The sequence below is a fragment of the Pseudopodoces humilis genome, chromosome 7 (assembly GCF_049639895.1).
Source record: "Pseudopodoces humilis isolate 2021_Gansu_Grassland_sample_001 chromosome 7, ASM4963989v1, whole genome shotgun sequence".
Classification (NCBI taxonomy): Eukaryota; Metazoa; Chordata; class Aves; order Passeriformes; family Paridae; genus Pseudopodoces; species Pseudopodoces humilis.
In genome coordinates, this window is record NC_142206.1 from 53,073,374 (window position 1) to 53,096,606 (window position 23,233).

Genomic DNA, 23,233 nt, shown 5'->3' on the forward strand with positions numbered 1-23,233 from the left:
CCCATCCTGCACATTTTCCATCTCGTGGACACACAGTCTCTGTTAGCCTCTGTCTCTCTCTCCCTCTGTTCTCCTCTGCACAGCACAAAGTCCAGATGTCATTTATTGCATCTACCCATCACTAACCCCTCCAATGTCCCTTATCACACTGACAGGTGCTATGTTGGCAGGCTCCTAAAGCAAAGAAGTGCACACTGCCTATGGCATGGTGGCACCTCCTGATTTACCCCTTTTGCTTTACACCAGGACCTTGGACACCTGACAGCCTGACTTGCCTCTGTCTGGGCACTAAAGGAGCCCCAGGGTTAAATCATCTTGCACAACTCAGTGACAAAACAAGTGACTGTGTTTAATGTTGTTTAAACCTTCAAGGCCCCTATTTTTGTGTTCTTTTGCTTTGAGTTCCCTCCAAAGTTCCTAAATGCTCTGAGAATGGAAGGATCCAGAGCTAGCAACCCCATGGAAATAAGTGCCCACAGGGCAAAGTGAGGATGTGAATATATAAATATTTAACCAGGGGACACATTACTCCCTGTCCCTCACCCACGTCTGGCAATCATTACTGGGACCAAGCCACCCGTGACCTGCAGAAACAGTGCAGAAGGGGGTGAGGCAGCTCTGGGGCTGCTTTTGAACCCCTCTACCCAGATAGTGTGGGGCTTCAGCCCATCAGGACAGGACCTCATCCTGAAATCCTCCTTCCCCTCATTGCCCCAGGCCATCTCAAGGGAGCAGCTCAGCCCATCATAGAACTTCTGGTTCAAGGCCCCATCTCCACTTGTAGGGTAATAATTAACTTGAAATTATTTTCCCCACCTCTTCTTTTAAATGCTCAGACATAGTGAAAGTGAAACAGTGGTACTGAGTCTTTTCCAGAGATCAAACAGGTGAAGGTGCTGGAGCTCTTGGGCAGGTGCAGACAAGGCTTTTTTTACACTTTTAGCATCCCTTCTCAGAGGGTAAAGGAGGATGGAGAGCAGCATTCCCAGAGGGAGCCCCTTAGCCGGCACATGTGTGAGGGATGGTGCTCCCAGCTGAGGTGGGTGAGCTGGCCCAGACCTCTGTCCTGCAGCACTGCTCACCTGCCACTGCATCTGCACTGGATTTCCTGCATCACGGAGCTGCTCTCTCTTCTGTGGCTCACACCCGTGCTATCCCAGCTTGCTGCGGCAGGGATCACTTCAGTCAATACTGGGGTATGTATTCCTTTCCTTTCTCATGGGCTCACCTTTAGTTCCTTTTCCTCTGGATCTCTCCACCATGTAGGTCACCCCTTTGACCACTGCTGCTGCTCTGCTCTGTCTGCAGAACCCCCATGGAGAGCCTGAGCTGAGATCTCAGCCTCCTTTCACTGAAATCCCTGGGCAGTGGGTGCCCTCCTCTCCCTCCCACCCTCTGTATGGGCTGTGATGGGTGAGCTCCTGAGCAAGGCAGTGAATGGCTAAATACTCCCTCCTGTGAGAGTGTCTGCGGCAGGCTCTGAGCCCCACTGGGGGAGCAGCTCAGCAAACCCATGGGAAAATGCCATCCCTGCAGTTCACAGCCTGTGAAATAACCGTGCACAAGGGAGAAAAACCCTGACTGAGGCAGGATGAAATCTATTTCCAGAGTCCCAACATGTCTATTGATTGCAATCATTTTTCAAGCTCTGGATTCTATGGGCTGGACAGACCCAAGACAGGCAGTTCCTGTGTCACCTCAAGCAATAGCTGTTTCTAATAATTTTAACTGTTCACTCAGCTGCTTAAGCCTGCTCTGGAGAAATGTGGCATTTTCCATCCTCGGGGCACTGCAATGTACAGTGAATGGGCTGTAACAGCTGGTGGTCCCTTTGCAAGAGAGGGAAGGCAAAACCTCTCTCCTCCCTCCTCCCAAACACCTGGGCCAGCCTTCAGGGTGTGCAGAGGGGAGTTTGTCTGCAGCAGGGCAGGAGCTGAGCAAGCACAGAGGCTGTGGCTGCAGCCCAGCAGCACTGACAGGAGCACTTCTGCTGGAATCTGGAATCTCCTGCAGCATCCCCTCCCAGCTTGTGCAGAGGCTTGTTTGGCCTTGGAGATACCTGTCTTTGGCCTGTTGGGATGCAGTGCTCTGAGGCCTCATATTGTCTCCTGTGCTGTAGTCATGATGATTCAGAGTGCAGAGATAGCTGTGGCTTTGGTGGAAGGGGCTAAAGCAGAGCTCAGCCACCTGCTGGGATCCACTCACCCCTGGGCCACCTCCAGCAGCAGCAGCTCGGGGTTTGAGCAGGGCAGAAGTAGCAACGAAATCCACAGTTGCCATACTCACATCAGGAAGTGGAAACAACACAGTGAGATTCAGGAATTTCTGCAAGTCTGGAAATGCATCTAGAAGAATGGAAAGTAAAACCATTGAAATAGTACATTTACACAGATTTTAACATCTCTGACATCTCATGATTCCTTGGTGCTGGAGAAATAGTTGCCACTTGCCTGGTTTATGGAGTAAAGTGAAGCTTTCCAGAGTACCAGGCCAGCATCTGCTGTCTGTGGGTAGAGAGATTGTTTCAGCAGCTCCAGGTTACAACATCTTGCTCTGTCCTTGTATTTAGGCACAGGAAAGGAATGGGTAAGACTTTCAGTCTAGGACTCCACTTTGGGGACACACTAATACCCTGTTAAGGACATCTCTAATTCTGATTTTTTATGCATTTCAGTGATTGCCATCAACCTGTTTGGGAAACCTCCTGTTGAAAAACAAGATAAATAGAAATATGGAGTTAGACATAAGGAGTGTGACCTCAGAACCAGCCTCTCCAATGAGCAGTCCAGGGGAGGAAAAGATGGAGATTGCTTCTGAGCTGAGCACCTCAGATTCGCAGAGGAGGGACAGTGGGTTCTTTGAAAGAGGTATTAAAACAATGTTAAGTATCCAGAAATCAAGACTAAGTCTGAAAAAAGAGAGAGGGAAGGAAGGTACTGGCACTTGGAATGCAAAAAGACTTCTGCAAACACTCAGGAGCTGCGAGGAGAACAAACCCACAGTCTGTGACGGCGTGGAGAAGGTTGATGAGATATGTGAGCCCATTGAAGCAAAACCTCTTTCAGGTAAGACACAAAACCACCAGTGCCATTTTATTGCCAGGATAAATATAACAATAATTTACAGTGTGCAAGGCTTGGGCCCAACAGAGGTGCTAAAGAGCCAGGCATCCCTTCACAAGGGAGAGGTAACTGCACCCCGTGCATGGACCCACTGGGTGTTACCTGGCCCAGCCTGGGCAGGCCTCTGTCACTGAACATGCTGCTCTGTGGCCTCCTCTGCGTTAGCTTAGCCATACCAGCAGCCTGCATCAACCTGTCAGAGTGACATTGCCCATCACACATATCAGTCACCAAGCTGCTGAGCACGGTTTGGGAGCTGCTGACAATACCTACGAGTGCAGTGTGCTACTGCCTGCATTGCTGTCCTGGACAATTTGTGCTCTTCAGCTCTGTAGGGTGCTGCAAGGCCTAGAGGGGAAGAAAGATGGTTTGGCTATGATCTGGTTTGGAAGCTCCACTTTGGTTCCTAATCTTAGAGATTGCCTTGCAAAGAGACTTCCACAGATATTTTGCTCTCTTGCATTGACTTTCCGCCTGTCCTCACAACAGCAGTGCTCCAAGTGTTTGATTTCTGTCTTCCTCAGGCTGGTTGCCTCATGTGTTTTGTCAGTATTTTATAGATTGGTCTCAGACAAATTATAACAATTCCCTTTAGCATAGCTCTCACCTTTCCCCAGGTGTGAGCAGACTGCAATGACTTTGATCATGGTACTGTCTTCCACCTTCTCAAGGCAGAGGTGCTGCAATGCATTCACCTGGAGACAGACTGAGGTGAAACAACATCACTTGGCCTTTCCTCAGTCTGAATTTCTATAAAGAAATTCTTGGTCTACAGATAGTGTGCCACAGGGATCAGATGCATGGGCTGACACAGCCTCACTGCTGTAATACACTTTACTGTGCTGGGAAGTGATTTACTGCTTTACATTGATACCTTGTGAGCTTGGTAAACTGCATCTGAGCTCATCTCGTAAACTTTGCTTGTCTGATCTCCAAGGGTCATAGATGAGGAGTGGCAGAAAATGTTACCACAAGCTTTCTGATCTCTGAAATAAAGAAGCTGAGAAATTGCACAAATAAGGCCCATTCTCTGCCCAATAGCTTGTGTTTGGCCTGGACTAGAGCAGCTCTGTTGGAAACATATCCCATCCTGAGATAATATGGCAAGTGATGGAGATTCCACCACGTGCACCATTAAGCTGCATAATAGTTAATTGCCTTTCAATTGTCTTCTTTCCACCACCAGCTGGCTGATCTTGTATTGCGGAATTAAAGATCCATTTAGCACCCAACATCACCTCCCTGAATAATTATCCTAGATGGTGATTAAATGGTGTTTTCTCACTTTGATAAACAGAACAGAATGTATTCCTCTAGTCTCTCACTGCAAGCAATTGTGTAAACACAGGTTTTATATTAATTTATCTAGAAGAGACTAATCTAATTGGTAGAATTTTCCTCCCTTCTGAGTGCAGAAGCAACTGTAGCACCATATATGCACTCAAAGATCTATGTGTTTTGTGATGCATCAATAGTTGGGTTATTTGGCATATTTCTGTCTTCATACAGATACTCTTATGCTACAAAGATTACTTGGTACATATGGTATAAAACCTGTGTGCAGACAAGCCTACGGGCAGAAATTATGTGCTATGAACCAGCCCTTCTTTGAGTGCTCTCCAATTTTTCCACATAAGTTTGTATGTGTATGCCCCAGAAGCAGTGGTCACACTTGCCTAAAGGACACCCTTTCCCATCTCTAATATTTTTCTTCTGCCCAGTGTCAGAGTGGGATCTCCTGTTCAGAGCATCTGTTACAACACTGGAGATGGTGAGAGCTTCGCAGGGTCTCTCAAAATCTAAATGCTCTTGGATCTCCTCAACACATGGCAAATATTTCTTACCTTACTGGCAAATAGGCAGTGGTTCTTGCATGAGCAAGACTTTGCAAAACAAATGGGAAACTCAGTAGACCTCAGCCACTTTGGGGGTAGCAGTATTGGGTGACTTCTCCCCAGCCAACACCAGCCAGTTCTGGCAGTAGGTGCCAAAAGCAAAGGAGGTGGAGAAAACCCACGTGAGACCTGAGCACCAGGAGCATCACAAATCCACAAGTTTAGGCCCCTACAATGCCCACATCTCCCCAGACCACTGAAGGACAGCAGTGCTCAGCACTTGGGAGATAAACATCACTGGTGTGAGGCTGTGCTTGGCACCTGACTATGGGCATACATACAGGAGGCTCCCTCGGGGCCCCAGCATCTCTGAGGACATGCTTGTGGGTAGTCTGGGACAGGCACAACCATCCAGAGAGAGATCTGACCCAAGAGGTCAGGACACCCAAAGGGGTCTGTCCTGCTGTGCTCCCTCCCACTACCCCAGCCAGAACCCTGGGCACTCTCCCTGCCCTCTTGGGCAGCACACTGAAATGCCCTTTCAACCAGACATGCCTGAGCTGGGCTACACCACCATGGCCAGCACAGCAGCTGAGTTGTGCTGAGCACAGTGGTATGCAGGGACATCCATGCTAAAGGAAATCCTGCTGGTAAGGAATATCCTGAACCATTCCTGCTGCCAGTTCCACCTCATCTCCACTCCAGAGGCAGTTTTATGCATCCTGAGCCTCCAGCATCCCTCTGTGCAGCCTCACCAGCCATTGCTTGGGGCCTTCCTGCAGGGCTATCAGCAGGTTTTTTTGATATTTCCTGTCTCTGTAACCAGCTGTTTAGGGATGTGCCTCAATTTGCAGTGATTGCTTTCCCACTGTTTTTCTCTCCTGTGTCAAACGGGAGCTGGAGAGATCAGGGAGGCCCAGGGGCAGTCTCAGAAGCACTGCTGGGACCTGACTACTCTGAACAGCCCCCTGCAAGTTTCCCTGTCAGGCATCTTATCCTGTTACCAACCTGTCAATAGCCTAATGCCTGCTTTGTCCCAACCCCTTTCCCCCTGTTTCTGCAGTAATGGAAATCAATGAACTTATTCAGAAAAGACAACTTTTGGAAGCATTTGCAAGTATCAAGTTAATGGAAGACGAGACTATCTCTGAATGGGATTCTGAGAAATACAGTGATAACCCCCAGGAGTTTGTACGGAAATCCAAGGATGTGGATTTACTTTATAACTCCATCACAAATGCAATCCAGTCTATAGTGGAGGCAACACTGGAGGATCCCACTTTACAGCATACCATGCTGACCTCCATGGTGACTTTAATTGCCCACGAAGAAGCAGCTCATCCCAAGACAGACAATACTGCTCGTCCTGGGTCGGATTTGCTTGGCAGGCCCAGAAAGTGGAGGGAGCAATGGAAGCAAGCTGTCAACGAGAGTGCAAGGAAAAGAGTCCTGAAGGCACCCATGGCACCAAGGGAAGACGCAACTTCTTGGCTTGATCTCCATTTACATTTTCTCCAGGAACACCTGAGGGAAGATTTACTGAAAGTCAAGTCATCAGTGAAAGAATGCTATCCAGAGGAGTACCAGGTGTGTGACACATATGTGGAAGCTTTTCACAATGCCATTGCCTCACATTTGCAAGAACTCTCCCAGGGACCACTGGACTTCCATGAGCTCTACACCTTGCTTGACTGGGTAGCCAACACCTACCACAGGTGAGCTGCTGGGTTTGCCACAGTGCCTCTGCCTCCTCCAGGGAGCCATGGGGCTGTGGGGTACTCCAAAATCACCAAGCTGTTCTCAGTTTTCCAAGCAAGTGGAGTCAGATAGCAAATCTGTTAATAGGTGGGGACAAAGGTCTGTGGATAAAAGTCTTGCTGTTTTTTACAGATCTACATCACCCCATTTTCCCATCCCTCTCCCTCCTGCTGTTCCCATTCCCAGGAAGCTCCTCCCTTCATTTGATAAATCTGCTCTGATAAACCTGTTCCTTTCTGTATATATTTTGCAAGATCTAACAGCTGTTCAGTGACTTTTCCAGGCACAGGCAGGGGCCTGTGGGGGAGGTCTTCTTCCTGTTTAATTAAAATTGTCATGCATTTGGAAATGGGCCACGTTAATCCCCATGCATGGGATCAGAGTCCCCTTAAAGAGGAGTCAAGGCATCATCGAGGGTAATTAGACACATGAAAACAAAGGCTCTGTCTCAGATGTGTCCGCTGGTTGAATGGGAGGGGTTTAAGAAACAGCTCCTTGCAGTTCAGGGTCTGGAAAATAAGCATGTGAAAACAGTTACGTCAAAGAAAATTGGTGTCTGTCCTGGTAGGTGACTTCCAGATATGGCCTGAACCAGATGTTCAAGGCAGGGACAAACACAAACCCATTGGCAGCCCTCAAATAAAACAAAGAAGGAGCGAAGGCAGGAGAATCAGCGCTGAGCCAAACAGTGGGTCCAAATGGTCAGAAAGGGGGCAGTGGCAGAGCAGGGCAAGCAGCAGCACCCTGTTTCAAGAACACCCCTAGCCTGAGGCTGCTTTTGGGTAAGAAACATTTGCACTGCAGGTGGTCTTTGTTTTGAACAGCCCTCAACAGGTTTCTCCTGTGAACTTACCCAGTTGTTCTTAAAACCCCACCTAGAGTGTGGTGACCATAGTGATGTATGTAACCCTGTCAGCATCAGAAATCCCTGCAGATCTCATCTGAAGGGAACTCATGCATGGCCCCACCCTGGCATCGCAGGAGAGCAGGGAAAGAAATGAGCTTCAGCAGCCAGGTTCTGTACCAAAGAAAAGTGCCCCTACCATATTTCTCTAAATTGCTGTGGAGGGTTTATTGAGAGTTTGCAATTGTTTTGGGCACTCCTTGCAATCACCTGGCTGTTCTAGGCTGCCTCCATTTGATTTTCCCATTCAAAAAAACTTCATTGTCTCTTGGAATAAATAATCAAAAAGGAAGAGATTGATTGACCCAAATTCATTATTGATGATAAAATTCAAACAAATGAAAAACAAGAAAAAAAAAAAAGAGGTGGGAATAAGCCCCTTGAGTACACATTTGAGACTGTCCTTTGAGTTGTGGTGGAGAGTTTGTTGTCCTTTAGAATGAGCAGCAGGCTCTGGCAGCAGCTGGGTTGTGCAATGCTCCACATGTGGAGATGTTCCTCTCTGGGAAATCTGAACCATGACCATGGAAACACTGACTCCAGGACACTATCAGCAGGCTGAACTTATCTTCTGCTGAGCAGTCACTCTGCAGCAGCCTGACCTTTTACACTACAGTCCTCACTTGTATCTGAACCTAACTGTGGGTGCAGTGCTGCTGTGGCAAGGGGAACCCTTTTCGGTGGCTGAGCAAATGTGCAGGCTGTGTGCAGGACACTGCAGCCGTGTTCCCAGATTAACAAACAACGCCTCAAAACTTTGGCCCCACCTTCATCAAGTGCACAAATATTTTCTTCTTTCTCTTTTCTGCCTTCACAGCCCTCCAAAATGCAGTGCCTCCAGAGTCTGCAGCAGGTTGCAGGAGTAGCACATTCAATTGTACAGGCTAATAACGCTTTTCCTGCCCCAGAGAGAGGAACACATGCACTCCCTCCCTTCCCTTGCTTCTGTGCTAATCAGCTGGCTTGAGTAAATGTCAGTCCAGAGGAAAGTGAGCAGCAAAGTCACATGTCAGCTGAGCCCTCTTTGGAGTCAGGCTCTGTAGCTGCACGTCCACCCACCCCTTCCATCTGCAGGGGAACATGGCTCGTGTCCCAGGCATGGCAGTGCCTTCCAGGTCCTGCTCTGCCACCTCCCCTGGCTCAGGATAATGCACGGAGACAAATCACAGGCTGACACGAGCTGTGACACCGCAGAGGAGGCAGGGAGATGGGCTAACTCCAAAGCAACGCACTACTACAGGAATTACCCTGAAAGGCATTTTGCAGGCTTCTAGTCAAATGAATCAGCTTCACGTTGTTTACTTTAAAAAGTAAATTCTCATAGCACTTTTCATGTCCAAACAACTCAGAAGTCTCATGATTTCTGAAGTGGGCTGGAACCTTAGATCATTTTGGGTTTGAATAATTAGGATTTTGAATAGAAAGGAAAGATTTTATTGTTAAACCTTGAAAACAAGCAGCACAATTTAAGCTTTAAGTATATTTCTCATGGCTTAATAATTATGTAGCTCACGCTGCATGAATATTCTATCAGTTTATTCACACTCTGAGCCATTATAATTTGTTCATTTGATTCTTTCCAGTGAACACTTTCTGGGTCATCCCCAGCTCAAACCAGAGATTAAGACAGAAAACCTGTCCTTGCTGTTAACACCAGCTGATTGGGATAAGCTGAAAAACGACTACATTGCTTCTGCAAAGGTGAGAGTTTTGACCTAGTCCCCATGTGCCCCCCAGGGAAGGTACAGGAATCCCAGCCTCCCAGACTTGGATGACTGCATTGTGGTTTCCAGCCCCAGCAGGTGCTGAGTCCTACTGGCCCCACACAGAGTGGACTGTACTCTAAAGCAAAAAATTCCTGAATACCACCTTGGGGACCCAAGCAGAGCCAACAGGACTGTACCAGACCCACTCAGTATGGCAGACACTTACTGAAAGGTCATAGCTGGGCTTCAGCAGATTGTACACGTTGCAAAGTTAGGGGCAAATGCGTTTTAGCAGCTACTGCCACTCTGTGGGATCTCCTCCAGGACATCTGAGGTTTCCTATTGGCAGACTTTGGGCATCCCCACCAGGGGACACACTCATGGTTTGTGTCCTCAGATGAAGCCACTTCCCCATTGTCTTTCTGCAGTCCTTGTCTGGCATGCTATGTAAGACTTTCCTGGCTCTTTGCTGGGCTCAGACATTTTCCTGCAAATCATTTCTGAATCAGGGCACAGCTCAAGGTGAGCTCAAGGTACCCAGCTGAATGAAATCAGTATTTCTCCACTGTGCTTTGTTTCACCAAGCAACAAGATTGATTTTTTGGCCAGGACTGAACAGTGCTGCTGCTTATCTGACTGGCTGTACCCTGGACAGGACTGGTTTGATCTTTAATCCTGACCTGGTGCATTCCACGTGCGGGAGGACTTTGCAATCAAACAGCTGACACAGTTTCCCTGCCAGGAGAATGACTGCTTTGGGAGTATCTTGCACAAACATAGCGCAGCTCCTGATTTCTCCTGAGGTCTGGAGCAAGGCCTGTGACTGCTCACCTTTCCATGTGGTGCATGGTGCCTCACCACGTGCTGATGGAGCAAAATGCAGCGAGGTACTGTACTCCTGCTTGCTTCATTATCCTGAGCTGCATGTTTCCTTCCTATGTTTAATGTTTAGGGGAAAATCGAAAGTTATTTTGGAAACATCCTGACACTAGAGGTCACAGAGAAGTGGAAGAAGGAAGTTCATTCAGAAGAGAAGGAAAACCTCTACCACACCTCACTCTCTTTTGATATTCAAACGGTATTTAATTATCTGGGGGAAAGTGGTGGTGGTGGGGGGTTCTCTGTGGCTCCATAGAAGCTGGATCTTTTCCTTCAGGGGTGGAGGTACTGCCTCCTGTGATAATTTATGTAAGTCACATACTGGCAGAATACATTAGAGCAGAAAATGCCATTTATTACAACTTTTAGCTCTCCCGCTTGCCTTCTAGCTGCAAATTAAACCTGCTGTCAATTGTGTCAGCAACATAATAGGCAACTGATTTTAAAGTCCCTAAACCTCTTTGATTAGGAAGAAGAAAGAGAATTGGAAAAAAGGTGGAAAGAAAAGGTTTCTTTGAAAAAACCTTTGGCTTAAAGAGCAACTTTGTCCCAGGGCTGTGGAAGCTGGGGAAAGGCTGTAGGCAGTGACAGCCACTCCAATTTAAGCAGTACAAAAAACAAAAGCCCCTACTAGCTTTAGGGACTACGGGGTAATAAAGGCAGGAAGGGTTTGGATTAATTCTCATCACTCAATTGATTGAGTCACTTCAATTAAATAATACTAGCAGAAAAAGAGAGGGAGAGAAAAAGAAAGAAAATCAAAGAGTTTTTTCTGCTAATGTGACTCTTTTTCCACAGAGGAATATTACACATTATGCGATCATAGGGAAGGCCGGTCTGAATTGATTTAGCAGATGGATAGAATGGCATGGGATATACCAGAATAGGACTGCAACACACCTCAGTCCAGAAGTGTAGCTGGAGTTGTGGGAATGGGAATCTGGAAGGAATTCCAGTGCAAACAAGAGCTCAGGGTGATGTCTGACGTTCTGTGCTTTCCTGAGAATGGAGCTTGTGTGGACCCTCAGGGCTGGGGCTTATAGTCACCTTTATCGTGGGGTCATACACAGGGACAGCTCAGCTCCCCTTGGGCTTTGGGTTGGGATCCCTCCAGCAATTCTCCCCAAAAGAGGAGGATGACACCAGGACACCTCAGAACTCCAGCCAACACCACCTCTAACTCACACTCAAACAAAAAAAGGGCACGAGGCACGAGGGGTGAATGATTACATCACAAATCATTTGGTGCTCCTTGGTCCATTCTGCATTATAATTTTTTTAATTGCCAGAGATTAATGAAAATCTCCTGGCAACAAGTTGGCTGTTTGCCCCTTTGCTAGGTGAGCCATTCTTACTGACCAAAGCTGCATGAGATCCTTGTGAAAGATGCTTGTCCCACTCACTGGAGTTTCTTCATCCCCTTTTCTAGATCATCGGGCAGCACGTGAAGTTATCTGGAGCTATCAGCAGAAGCCTGGAAACAAAAATGCTTGAGTTGTGCATGGCAGAGCTGCTCGAATTCATACCAAGGTCATCACTGCTCTGGGCAGCACTTTCTTACTAAATGAGTCCCACATTGGTAAAAATAGAGGGAAAAGATCCAGGCACTGGATCAGACACTGGCTGCTCCTGGGGGAATTAGAGATCACAATGAGCCCAGTTATAAGCAAGCTGCAAAACAACTTGGAGGGAGTCATAAATAGACCCAGATGGGACTCTTGGAGTCCAAAGATCTAATGTCAGAGGTCTGGGAAGTGTCTGCTATGTGGAAAGGGACAGGACCACTGCAGTCCCATCCACCCAGGACTTTTGTGACATTGGGTGCTAGTCACTTGCAGCTTCAGTTGTGAGCAAGCAATTGTTATGGACCCCTAAGACCAAAAGCCTGTTTGCCCAAAACATCATCCAGGTATCCTGGGGTGAGTCCTGCTGAGTGGTTTTCTCTGGCATCCCATGGCTGTGGGCATAAAAAATTGCTCATGAGACCCTCTCTGCTATACCCTGGCAAAAATACAGCTGGGCTGCCTCCTGAGTCCATTAAAATTTGCCCAGTATCCAAAGGAAATTGCTGAAATAATGATTTTTCTTTTTTTCTTTGTTCTTCTTTTCCCTTTTCTTTGTTCTCTCTTTCTTTTTCCCTTATTTTTTTTCCTTTTCTTTCTTTTTTTTCTTTTTTTTTAAAAAAAAAAACTGTGTGAAATGCAAGCTGGGGCAGCCATGGCTCTCAGATTAAGTGAACAGTGAAACTTAAGCTTTTACTTAAACAAACTTGAGATGCCAGTAGCTGGGGCCAGTTCAAGCAGGTTTCTTTTACCCTAACAAAGAATGGAACCACCAGACAAAGCCTGCCTGAGCACACTGCCTTCAGCATGGACCTGGCTGTGAAACAGCTGTTAACCCCATGAAATTGGCAATACACAAAAAACAAACCTAACAGCCACGCTGAGGTTTTGGGGTGGGGGGGAGGGAAGGTAGGTGTGCTGCCCTATTCCTATAAACCTGTTATAAAATCAGCCCTGTGTGCTTAAAAGGCCCCAATATATATATTGCCCCAAAAGCCAGAGAAATTAAGGCTCAGACTTATAAACCTGTGTACCATACCTGCAATTAAACCCTCAGCATGAGGAAAAGTCAGAGATTTGGCCTCCCAACATCCCTGGCATCTCTCCAGAAGTGCTGCATACCTGCTCAGGCGAGCACATCCTAAACCATAATTATCTGCCATCTATTCCCCTCCACTGCACACACATTATGACAGCTGGAAAAAACTTGTCTGCATACAGAGGGGACAGGTTGGGCCAGCCACGGGTGTTTCCTGGCACCACCACGTACACAGAAGATGAGGCATCCTCAGTGCCCCCACTGTTAGTGATACCTGGGTGTATTTTCCTACAGGTTTGAGCAGGAGTTCATGGAGTGGAGCACTGCCCAGGACAGCCCCATCTTTGTGCCCTATCTTGTTGCCTACATCAACAGTTTCCATGACCTGGTGTAAGTCTGCTCCCGCTGAGCTGAACTGCGGCGTTTCTGGGGTCTGGGGGAGGGTGGCTGGAAAGACCAAGTTCTCCTTGAGGTGCCCTAGTGGGTGCTCAGCCTCCAGACCTTCTAATCTTATGGGAGGATTTCCCCAAAGGGATGCGAAAAAAAGCCACAAGGATGAAGAGACAGAAATTTGGATGGATGCAGTGCTTGCATGAGAGTTTTGAACTCATTTTCAGAGCATCTTTTTCATCCTTGGGGGCAGTTTTTCCTTTTTTTTTTTTTTTTCTGGAGGTTAGCAGAATAAACTCAGAATCATGGCCTCAAGGCTGCCTTTGGCACTGGGCTACAGGAAAATCTATGAAAGCACTCGACCTGAAAATAAATGCTTGCCATTGCCACTGGCATCTGGAATTACAGGGCTTTGCATGAATTAGTTTTTCAAGCCACGTGTTGGAAAGTGCCTCTGATGAACAGGTATCATCAGGCTGGCTGTGAAAGGTCTATCACTCACCCCATAAGTAGGATGGTGCCAGTGAGTGCATGTCCCAGGGTCTGGTCCATCAGCCCCGTGCTGAGGCCCAGAGGCTCAGCAGCATCATCTCAGCATCATCTTTGCCGTGCAGATGTGGTGCTTTTGTTTGTCATTCTGGCAAATCACCACAGGACTAGCGCATGGGCTCTGGCCACCAGAAAGATTGGGTTGTGATTTGCAGCCCCTGCTCCGGCTGGGAATCATCTATCAGGTATTCTTCAGGGCATGGAGGGGATTTCGTGCTCGGTGTCTCCCAGGAGCAGACGGCTCCAGCCGCAGCGAGCACTACCGCCAGGAAGGCTCTAGATGGCACGGTCTCTCCAGCAATGCTCACCTCGCCGAGGAAATGGCTTTCCCTGCCTCCTACTGCCCCCGCGGGACATTGCTGCCCCTTCCTGCTGAGCAGTGCAGAGGGGGAGAAGGGAGACGCCAGCCCCGGGCAGGGAGCTGGCAGTGTTTGGGTGATGGCTTCATCCCTGACTCAAGTTAAACGTTTATCAGCCTGGGGTGATGAGTAGTGGGGCAGAGGTAGGTGTCCTAACAGCACGATTTTTGGCTGCTGGACCCAGACTTCAGGTGTTCAACCGGAGTTACAGTCCTGAGCTCCAGCCTGGAATGACAGGGAATGGTGCTGGGTTCTTCATAGTCCTGCCAGGGCAGCCTCAGACACATAAATCTGGGCAGTGACAGGAACCTTCTGGTCTCTCTGTTTACAGCAGTGGATGTGGCACATCCAGGGATGCTCAGGCATCACTGGTGATGCCTTTTTTTGTGGTGGTGCTGCCTCAGTTCCCCCCCTCACCAACACTGAGCATGTCACAGTCGGACAGGGATGGAAAGTGAGAAGAAAGTTAGGAGGTCACAATGTCCCTAAAGTGCACACACACACACACTGGGTATTTCATTAACCTCTCAGAAGTTTTCTTTCTCAAAAGGTGAAACATTGCAGAAGTATGCACTGTCCTTAGGAAATTCCACAGGTTTCCATCCCTGTAGTTACCATCCCAGCTGCTGCTGATAGACATTGTATGGAGTGAATCAGACAGGCTCTGGGGGACACAGTGTCAGCAGCTTTCCCTTCTATGGCTTCATTATTTACTTTTTCCCCACAGCCCTCAGTTCTCACCCAGGTACCAGGAAATCATTTCACAGAGGTGTTGCTCGAGTGAAAAAGCAACTGGCCTATGCAACTGCTCCACATGGCTGCACTGTCCCCCCTGATGAGGAAATCTGAGGGGGCTTTTAACCACAGTTACTCATCTATGATTAATTTTCAGTGTACAGGATTGTGCAAAAAGAGCCATTACTTTGACTCAGCAAGTGTTTCCAAGAGGAAGTAGTAGAAACACAAGTTTATTTAAAAATAATATCCAACATGCCAATCCAGATAACACCCTTAGAGCTGTGTAATAGTTTATATTTTAACATTAACTCATTGGTGATCTCTGTCCTTTTGTAGGTCAGGGTTAGAAACAGCGTTTAAAGTCAATACTGAGGAACTGCAGAAGATTTTGGCAGCTCTGACAAGGAACTTCACAAATCATTTTTTAACAAAATTAAGAACAAAAACACAGGTAAGGGGATCTTGGCCACATTATTTCTTCAATATAAGGGTTATGTGCAGCAGCTGAGGGTCATTGTCCTTCCCTTATCTCACCAACTAAACCTCATTTTGCAGCATATGACATTATGGTCCCTCCAAAATGCATTTAACACTTGTGGAAATCCCCATTAAAAATCAATACTTCCAGCATCCTGGGAATTTTTTGCCATGAGCAATGACACATTTTTTAAGCTGTTAATAACAATCAAAAGAAAAAGATATTTAGCAGCTTCCAGTCTCTCAGGCAAAGCAGCGGGGAAAATCTTATCCAAAGTGAAGCACTGGAGAGGCAAGCTGTACACCACCAATGGGACACTTTTCCTTCTGTCAAATCATTGGATTTTTTTTGGACTTTGACTTACTGATTCATAGATCTACCGTCACAGTCTGTCAGAAACCTCTTTGGATAGGACAGAATTCATTCTGGCAGGGGTGGTTTTTCTCGGCTGTTCACATGGTGACAAAAGACTGATTGTTCCAGAATGAGGATGCTAAAGGTCTTGTATCAACTGATAAAACTCTGATAAAATTTGGCTTGTGTTAAAAGAACACTGTGCTGCAGTGGAGTTTGTGCTTCTCAGAGCCTTTCTGCTCTCAGCCAGCTGGGGTCTGCTAGCTCCAGCTGGTATTATAGAAGATGGGGGAAATCAAGCCTTTGGTCCCATCCCTTTAATCTTATCCTAATTCACTTTCTAAATCCCCAAATATAACTTCCAGAAACCAAGACAGTCATGGAATTTCTCCAACCTAAACCATGCCCTCCTAGCCAAGGGGACTTTCCAGTGACTGCAGATCTTGTCTTGGAGCTAAACAGCAGGCAAGGAAAGGCCCCAAGCCAAGGCATTGAGCAAGAAAGCTGAAATGTCGTGAGAACTGAGAGAGGCAGAGTCAAAGCATTTCTAAACAGCTCTCCAGCAGGCTGGGAACACAGCAAGGGGGGAAATAATTGGGAAGGAGATTGCCAGGAGTCTAAAAACAACAATCATGAGAGTTAGTAAGAGAAAAGGGGACATGCTAGAGGAAGGATATTTTGCATATGGCCTTTAGGGAAGTCTCCTCCAGATGCCAGAAGTTTTTTGCAGATATTGCTGTTTCTGTATGAAGGTGCATTAGCTCTAGGGACCCAGCAAAGGGAAGTACTCTTTTGAGGACACATGGTCAGAGTACCTTGTATCCAGGACAGATGGGAAACAGTGCCATCACTCCCATGAGGCATAAAGCTGGAGATGCTCCCAGCTGCCATTCCCCCCACCACCACATCAGAGCAAGGAGCAGAAGGAAAACCTCAGCAAGACTTCATGCAGGTCTGCAGGAGTACAGACAGCCTCCTGGAAGGGCTGTGAACACAAAGAGCTTGACTTCCTTATGGAGAAGGCTGTAGAGGTGGTGGATTACAGGGCTAATTTCCAGGAGATTTACTATCAAGTGACTTCTTGTTTCCATAGCTGGTGCAAACCCATGTAACAATGGCTTTCACAGTTGCTCACCACAGCCTGTTCTAGTCATGCCTGAGTTGCTTGTGATTAACATTCTCATCTCTTTCTTCCCCAATACCTTAGAGAAACAAATTTATTTACCTAAAGAAATAGAGCTGGTGGATCAGAAGGTGGCACAGAGCAAGGAAATGAGGTATCCCAAATAAGGCTTTAATGTCAAAACATCTGCTCAGGGTGTGATGCTTCTCCTCTCTGCACTGGGATGCCTACCCAGGAAGGGGAGACATGGGTGTGAATTCCCTGGGGTGGAGAGAGAAACCCAGCCTGCTCCTCATGCCTTCATGCAGAGGGGGTACTCTGTGCTTTCAGTTCAAGCTTGAGATCAGGTGTATAGGTGGGTGCCTTCAGCTAGGACATCATCATCTAGTCTGAATATACCTGTGCCATCAGTGAGTTGGTCTTTTTTCAGCCACTCCTTAAGAAAATCCTGACCAAGAACTGGATTTTGGAGACAGAAAGGCCGGTCTCACTGGCGTTGGCAGTCTCGCAGTTCTCTGAGCACCTGCAGCACATGAGGGAGCCCCTGGGCCAGGTAGGCAGCCGGTCCCACACCTGGGCACAGGGATGCTGAGGGGTTACACCATCATTTTCAGGCTGTGGTAAGACCTGCAGACTCCTCTGCAACAGCGGTTGTTCTTTATAACTGTGGGGGCTGCAGGTATGAGTGAGTGTGTGCTGCCTTCCTGTACCTCCTCTATGCCCTCAGGTGCTGCCGAAGACCTGAGGGCTTTCCCTGCCCTCTCTGACTGCCTTGGCCTTGAATGGACAAAAAAAAACGTGAGGTTTGCTTCTTTTTAACCAGGAGCTTCTACATGAAGTTCATAAATACATGGTGAAGGAATACATCACACAGGTCATCAAACCCAGATGGAAAATGAACAGGGAGACACGTCAGCAAGTGAGCAGAAAGATGAGCCTGGAAGCTGAAATCATTCACAATACACTCATGGATCAGGTATGTGAGCTGTCTCCTGGCATCCCCTGGCTGCCCCACTCCCAGAGGTTCCCACTTGGCTTCACAGAGATCACTTCTCTTGAGGAGCACAAGCCTCAAGAAATAAAAGTGCTGAAAAGAGAGTGAGCAAAGTGGTTACTTGCAGGTTTATGGTGTGGGTTTCCAGCCTGGCAGCCTCTCTGCATTGGCAGCTTCTGCATGTTCAGCCAGCAGCTCTCTGATGGCAGCACCTGGTTTCAACATGTTCCCAGGGAGCTTTGCACAGGGTGGTTCATGTGCTGTAGGACCACACTCATCCTGTGGCAGCTCTTCCTGGGCCTCTTCCCTCAGGCCATGGGATGCACTTTGTCACCAAAGGATCCTGAGAAGTTCCATCTGGGTACACAGTCTGTGTACAGCAGGGTGTAGGGAGAAAGTGGTGGCAGTCTAAGTGTTTTGTGACTGGACAACTGTTACAACCCACCCCTGAAGGTGGGGTAAGTGAGGTACCTGTTAATAAATCCCTAGGGCCAAATTAGAGTGGCACAACACTGAGTGACCAGTGTGAGATATATAGATGGAAAGAGAGAGAGAGATTAGACAGACAGACAGACAGAGATAGATAGATAGATAGATAGATAGATAGATAGATAGATAGATAGATAGATAGATAGATAGATGGATGGATGGATGTGTGTGTATATATGGCTGGTTTATTTTAAAACAATTTGATTACAATGGAAAGGAGGTATGTAGCAATTTTGGTTATTACTTATATTAATATAACAATATAAGAGTATAAAAATATCACTTAGGAAAATATATAAGGAAAAGAAAGAAAGGATAAGAGCATATAGCAGAGGGGAAAGGTATCACCACCTGTGGATCCAGCAACAAGACTTGATTGCTGCAGTTTAGGTGTCTGTTGTTCAAAACAATGAATGCAGTTGGTTGATTCATTATCCCTTAACATTTCTGTCTCTCACAGCAACATCAGTCAGGGATTTTCAGAAAAGGAAGTAAAATTTTAATTAATTGGGTTTTGTGGAAAGTCAGGTATCCAGGGCACTAGTATCCCACCTCAGAGATGAGGCACATGAAACTGTGAGGCAGCAGGAAGTATCTGGCTTCTACTGCTATGCTGGACCAAAGCCACAATGCTGTGCTCAGGGTCTGGCTTGCTTGGGTGCTTGTGGGTATCGGGAAGTGCAGGGTCAGGCTTGGGAGAGCTCCCAGGGGTGCCTTGCCATTGCTACCCAGCACCCTGCTGCCTGCCTGAGGCATCCTGTCCTGCCTGCAGCAGTCCTGGCTCACACCAGTAAGTACATCCTGCTGCTGTGCTCTCGCTGCAGGGAAAAAGGCATTTAGCAGGTGCTGCTGTCTCTGAGGTCCCATGGGATTCTTTGTTCACAGGGCTCTGATGCCAACTGGCTCCTCCCTTCCATAGAGCACATTGCCAATATCATTGGGGAGAAGACAAAAGACAAGATCAAGGCACATGTCAAGGAGCTCTGCCAGGATTATCCAGATATCAGGTATGTGAAGCAGCAGATGCCAGAACTGTTGGGCTCCATCCCAAAAAGCACCAGCTTGCCCTGTGCCTGGGTTGAGCTCTTCAGCTTCTCTTTGTTCATGGCCACATGTTAGAGATCAGGATGCCAGCAATTGTGGGAATCTCAACTTATTTTTCTCCCTTTATGGCTGCATACTTTTTTCTCCTGTGTGCTGTGTCTTAGAATGCAGACAAATTACCTTCAAAGCCTTTTCATTTTGGAATGGAATGGAATGGAGCTATTTCAGTCTATTAGGAAGGAACTTACACAGATAACCCATCCAACTTCCTGATCATTTCAGGCCTGACCAAGAGTTAATATAAATTATTAAGGGCATTGTCCAAATGCCTCTTGAGCACTGACAGGCTTGGGACATCAACTACCTCACTATGAAGCCTGCTCTAGCACCTCATTAAAAAAATACTTCCTAATGTCAAGTCTAGAGCTCCCCTGACACAGCTTTGAACCATTCCCATGCATCCTATCACTGAACTTCAATTTTATTGCTCCAAATGATCCTTATTCCACAGTAAAGCTCCAGTTCGCTTTCCACTGCATCACCAGTGTCAGCCCTGTTTGCCAATTTGCAGGCTCCAGATTTGGAGCAAATAATTTTTCTCCTGTTCCCAGGCTCAGACCTCAAAGCATGGCAGCCAGTGACACTGTTCAGCTGCAGTTTCTGAAATGGCCTCAACACAACCATTAAATTTTGGAATAAATTACAAATTCTTTCTTTTGTACTTTCCGTTTGCTGTTCCAAGGCTGCATCTGGAAAATTTAAAACTCCTGGAAAAGTAAAGAAAGTGACTAGCTCTGTGCATGGCTAAGCAGCCCTTCTTCGCCTTACCTTCTCTTCTACAGCTCTTCTTTCAACCACTGAGAATGAATATCAGTGGTACAGACTGCAATAAATTCCATTTCATCAGAGTAATTTCAGAAAAAAAAAAACACCAGAAGTTTCAGCACTGACATTTATGATGATTTAGGATGACATTTATGCAACCAAAATAATCTATAAGATTTAGCTAATCGCTAGAATACTGAAGTAGACACTCAAATATTGAGAAGAAAGATCACATTAAATATATTCACGTCTCCCCAAAACTGAGGCTCAAAATTTTTCATAACTAGATTTACTTGGGTGGTTCAAATATTCTTCAGGCTTGTCTGTGTGGGGGAATTCAAGACATGGACATGTAAAGGAACAATTGTTCCTGAGTAATTCCTAGGTGAACATACCTACCTTACAAAAAAATTCCCTACAAACAAAAAAACAAACAAAACCAAACAGATAAATAAACCCCAATAAGGGTTTAATTCCGGTGGCCAGACTAAGATGAAAGAGGTTCTGGGAAGGATAAGGGAGGTAAATGATGGCTAGTCATCAACAATGGCTATTTGAAAACCATTTTCCAGTCAGAAAAGCCATTTACAAGGCTGGGATTTGTGGTACTTTTTCATCATTAGCCTCAGACCCAAGCCAGGTTTTAAGGCTTGTCCTCTTGGTTTATTTAATTTCTGATTTTCCATTATTGAGTAACATTATTTTTAACAATGAAGTTCAGAAAATGAGGCGGAACCTGCTGGACCTACATTTCTTCCTGTTCAGGTCCCTGTTAATTTTTCCCCTGAGCTCTCAGAGACATCACTGAATTTGTATACACTGAGATTACTGGAACAGGTTATGTTTCCAAGTTGGCTTTCCAGCTCTAACCTAATTAGTGCCTATCAGCTTCCTAAATATTAGCACTTCCATTACTCATCTCAAAATAATCATTACACAAAAGGTCCACAGGCTCTCTGGAAAACATACAAAGGGCATCATGGGTGTGGAGGGAGAGGAGGAAATTCCCCGAAGCACCAGCAGCAGGAGGCTGTCTCAGCAGTGTGGTGTGGCAGGAGCTGCTGCTCGCTGGTTTGGTACCTCCAGAGGCTGCCGACTCCCATCCTGGTGGCTCCTCGGGTGTGGTGAGGGGCTGGTCCTGGCACTTTGCTATAGCCTTGCTCAGTCTCCAGCACAGCTGTTGGTTGCTCACCTCTGGGCTGGTTTTGCTGGTCAGATCTGAGCCAGGTCTTGTTTGGTTTCTGCAGGAAGGAGCACGTCCTGGCCATCCTGGCGCTCCGGGGGCTGGGCCGTGCCAGGAGAGCGGCGATCTTTCAGCAAGTGCACCATGCACAGGAGAGCTCTGATGGAGGGCAGGGCTGCACACTCTTCGCTGAAATTGATGTTCCAGTAATCATCAGCTGCTTCTAGCACAGGCCCAAAGTCAGCATCCTGCCTCCTCCCCCACTGCCTCTACATATGATCCAAAATCTGCTAACCAACCTTGCTTCTCTGCAAACCCAAATTTTTGACTGCTGTGGAAAAAAGAGAAGTTTCCTGAATTTGCTACCCCAAGTTCAGAACCCAAAGGCAACGGATGCACCAAAACACCAACCTCCTGTGAGAGGTCCTGGGCAGCAGCTCCAGCCCAGGCATGGTGTCCACCTCACATTCCATATGGATTCTAGTGCTAGGAGGCTGCTCCACTATTTGGTATGAGATTGAATGTATTTTCAAAGAACTGGAGAAAACCAAAAGCAGTTCACTCAGAGCTATATTAAGGCCTCAGCACTATATTAAGGCTTGGATTGTGCTCTTCATAATTATACAGCAGCAGAGCAAGATCCTCCCTCATAATTAGTGCCCATGAGCAACCAAGGGGCAGAGCTTGGGCAGGGATGTGGTAGCACCCAAGTTTTATTTCCTCCCCCACAAACCAGCTGGCTGAGCTGGCATGACACAAGGTCATGACGTTGTGACCTGAGGCCACAAACCACTCTCTGCCTGGGGAGGAAAACACTGGGAAACCGAGCCCCATGGCCGGGACACGCAGCACACGGAACACTCCCCTCCAGACTGGCCCCCATGGACCCTCTGGCATTTCAGCAGATCTTCCTCACTCGAGGGCTGCCTTGCAAAACTCCTGTTGGACTGAAGATCTGTTCATTCGATCACATGTCTGTGTATACAGACATGTCTGGATCAGATATGCCATGTGGAGGGAGGCTCCAAGTTCTCCTTGACTTGGGAAAAGTGCCACCATGCCTCTAGTCTATTTTCTTGTGTGTTTCAGTGCATTTTAACAAATCTGTTACAATCTGACTGCAGTATGAAACCAAATGTGAGGTGGACAGACAGTGCTAGAGATGAGATCCTCATCTGATGTAAACTAGCATAATCCCTTTGATGGGCATGGATCACCATAGGGTTAACTCCATGAAGGATCCAAAGCATTACATCCAGCATCTGCAGGGGAGACTGAAAGAGACATTCAGCAGCCTAAACCTGTATAAATTGGATTTCATTTAATTCAATTTATCCTTTAGCTTGCCCTCCACAGGATTTAATCTAAGACTTTACAGAGATGTGTTTATGATCTATTAAAATGATAAATGTGGACATGGCATAACCTTGAACACTATTTTTTTTCTGGCAGCTGAGCTTACAGCATCAGTAGTGAGGCTCTTTTGTTTCCTTTGCTTTGGGTTGTACCAGCATAAATTTCAGCCTGTGTGAGCAGCAGGTGCTGGTGACAGGCCAAGGGAAATGTTCTGATGGATAAAGAAGCATAGAGTGCACCTTTAATTCATAATCATCATATGAAACTTTTTCTAAAAGGTAGACTTGTTACCTCCACAGTCAAGATAAGGTGTTTTTCTAAAGGTGGCTTTGAAATATCAGGTACAAATTGAGAGCTTGAAGCATGAAATCCTGGGAGGAATTTCTGGCCTGAATCATTCTTCAATACATCTCATGACAATTCCCAAAAACCCTCAACTTGGTGACTCCCTGTATTTGCTGTGGAGAAGGAAAAGTAAAATATCATCTGATTCTCCCATTAGGTGTGCAGACCACATGAACTCTTCGGAGCTCCCCTCCCCTGTCC

At 46.8% G+C, this 23,233-nt stretch overlaps 1 protein-coding gene across 2 annotated transcripts; it reads left to right on the plus strand.

Annotated features, from left to right (window-relative positions):
- Positions 1-873: 873 nt before the first annotated feature.
- EXOC3L4 (exocyst complex component 3 like 4) lies at positions 874-22,756 on the plus strand. 2 transcript variants are annotated; one of them, XM_005520106.3, is made up of 12 exons: positions 874-1,196; positions 2,675-3,065; positions 6,021-6,672; positions 9,203-9,320; positions 10,278-10,403; positions 11,634-11,734; positions 13,100-13,195; positions 15,178-15,292; positions 17,227-17,349; positions 17,620-17,772; positions 19,165-19,286; positions 21,396-22,756. In XM_005520106.3, exons 2-12 carry the CDS (start codon positions 2,732-2,734, stop codon positions 21,556-21,558), a joined length of 2,103 nt encoding a protein of 700 aa, XP_005520163.2. In that variant the 5' UTR covers positions 874-1,196; positions 2,675-2,731; the 3' UTR covers positions 21,559-22,756. The 2 variants fall into 2 exon arrangements, with proteins under 2 accessions (XP_005520163.2, XP_014105206.2); XM_014249731.2 differs by lacking the exon at positions 17,227-17,349.
- Positions 22,757-23,233: the final 477 nt, after the last annotated feature.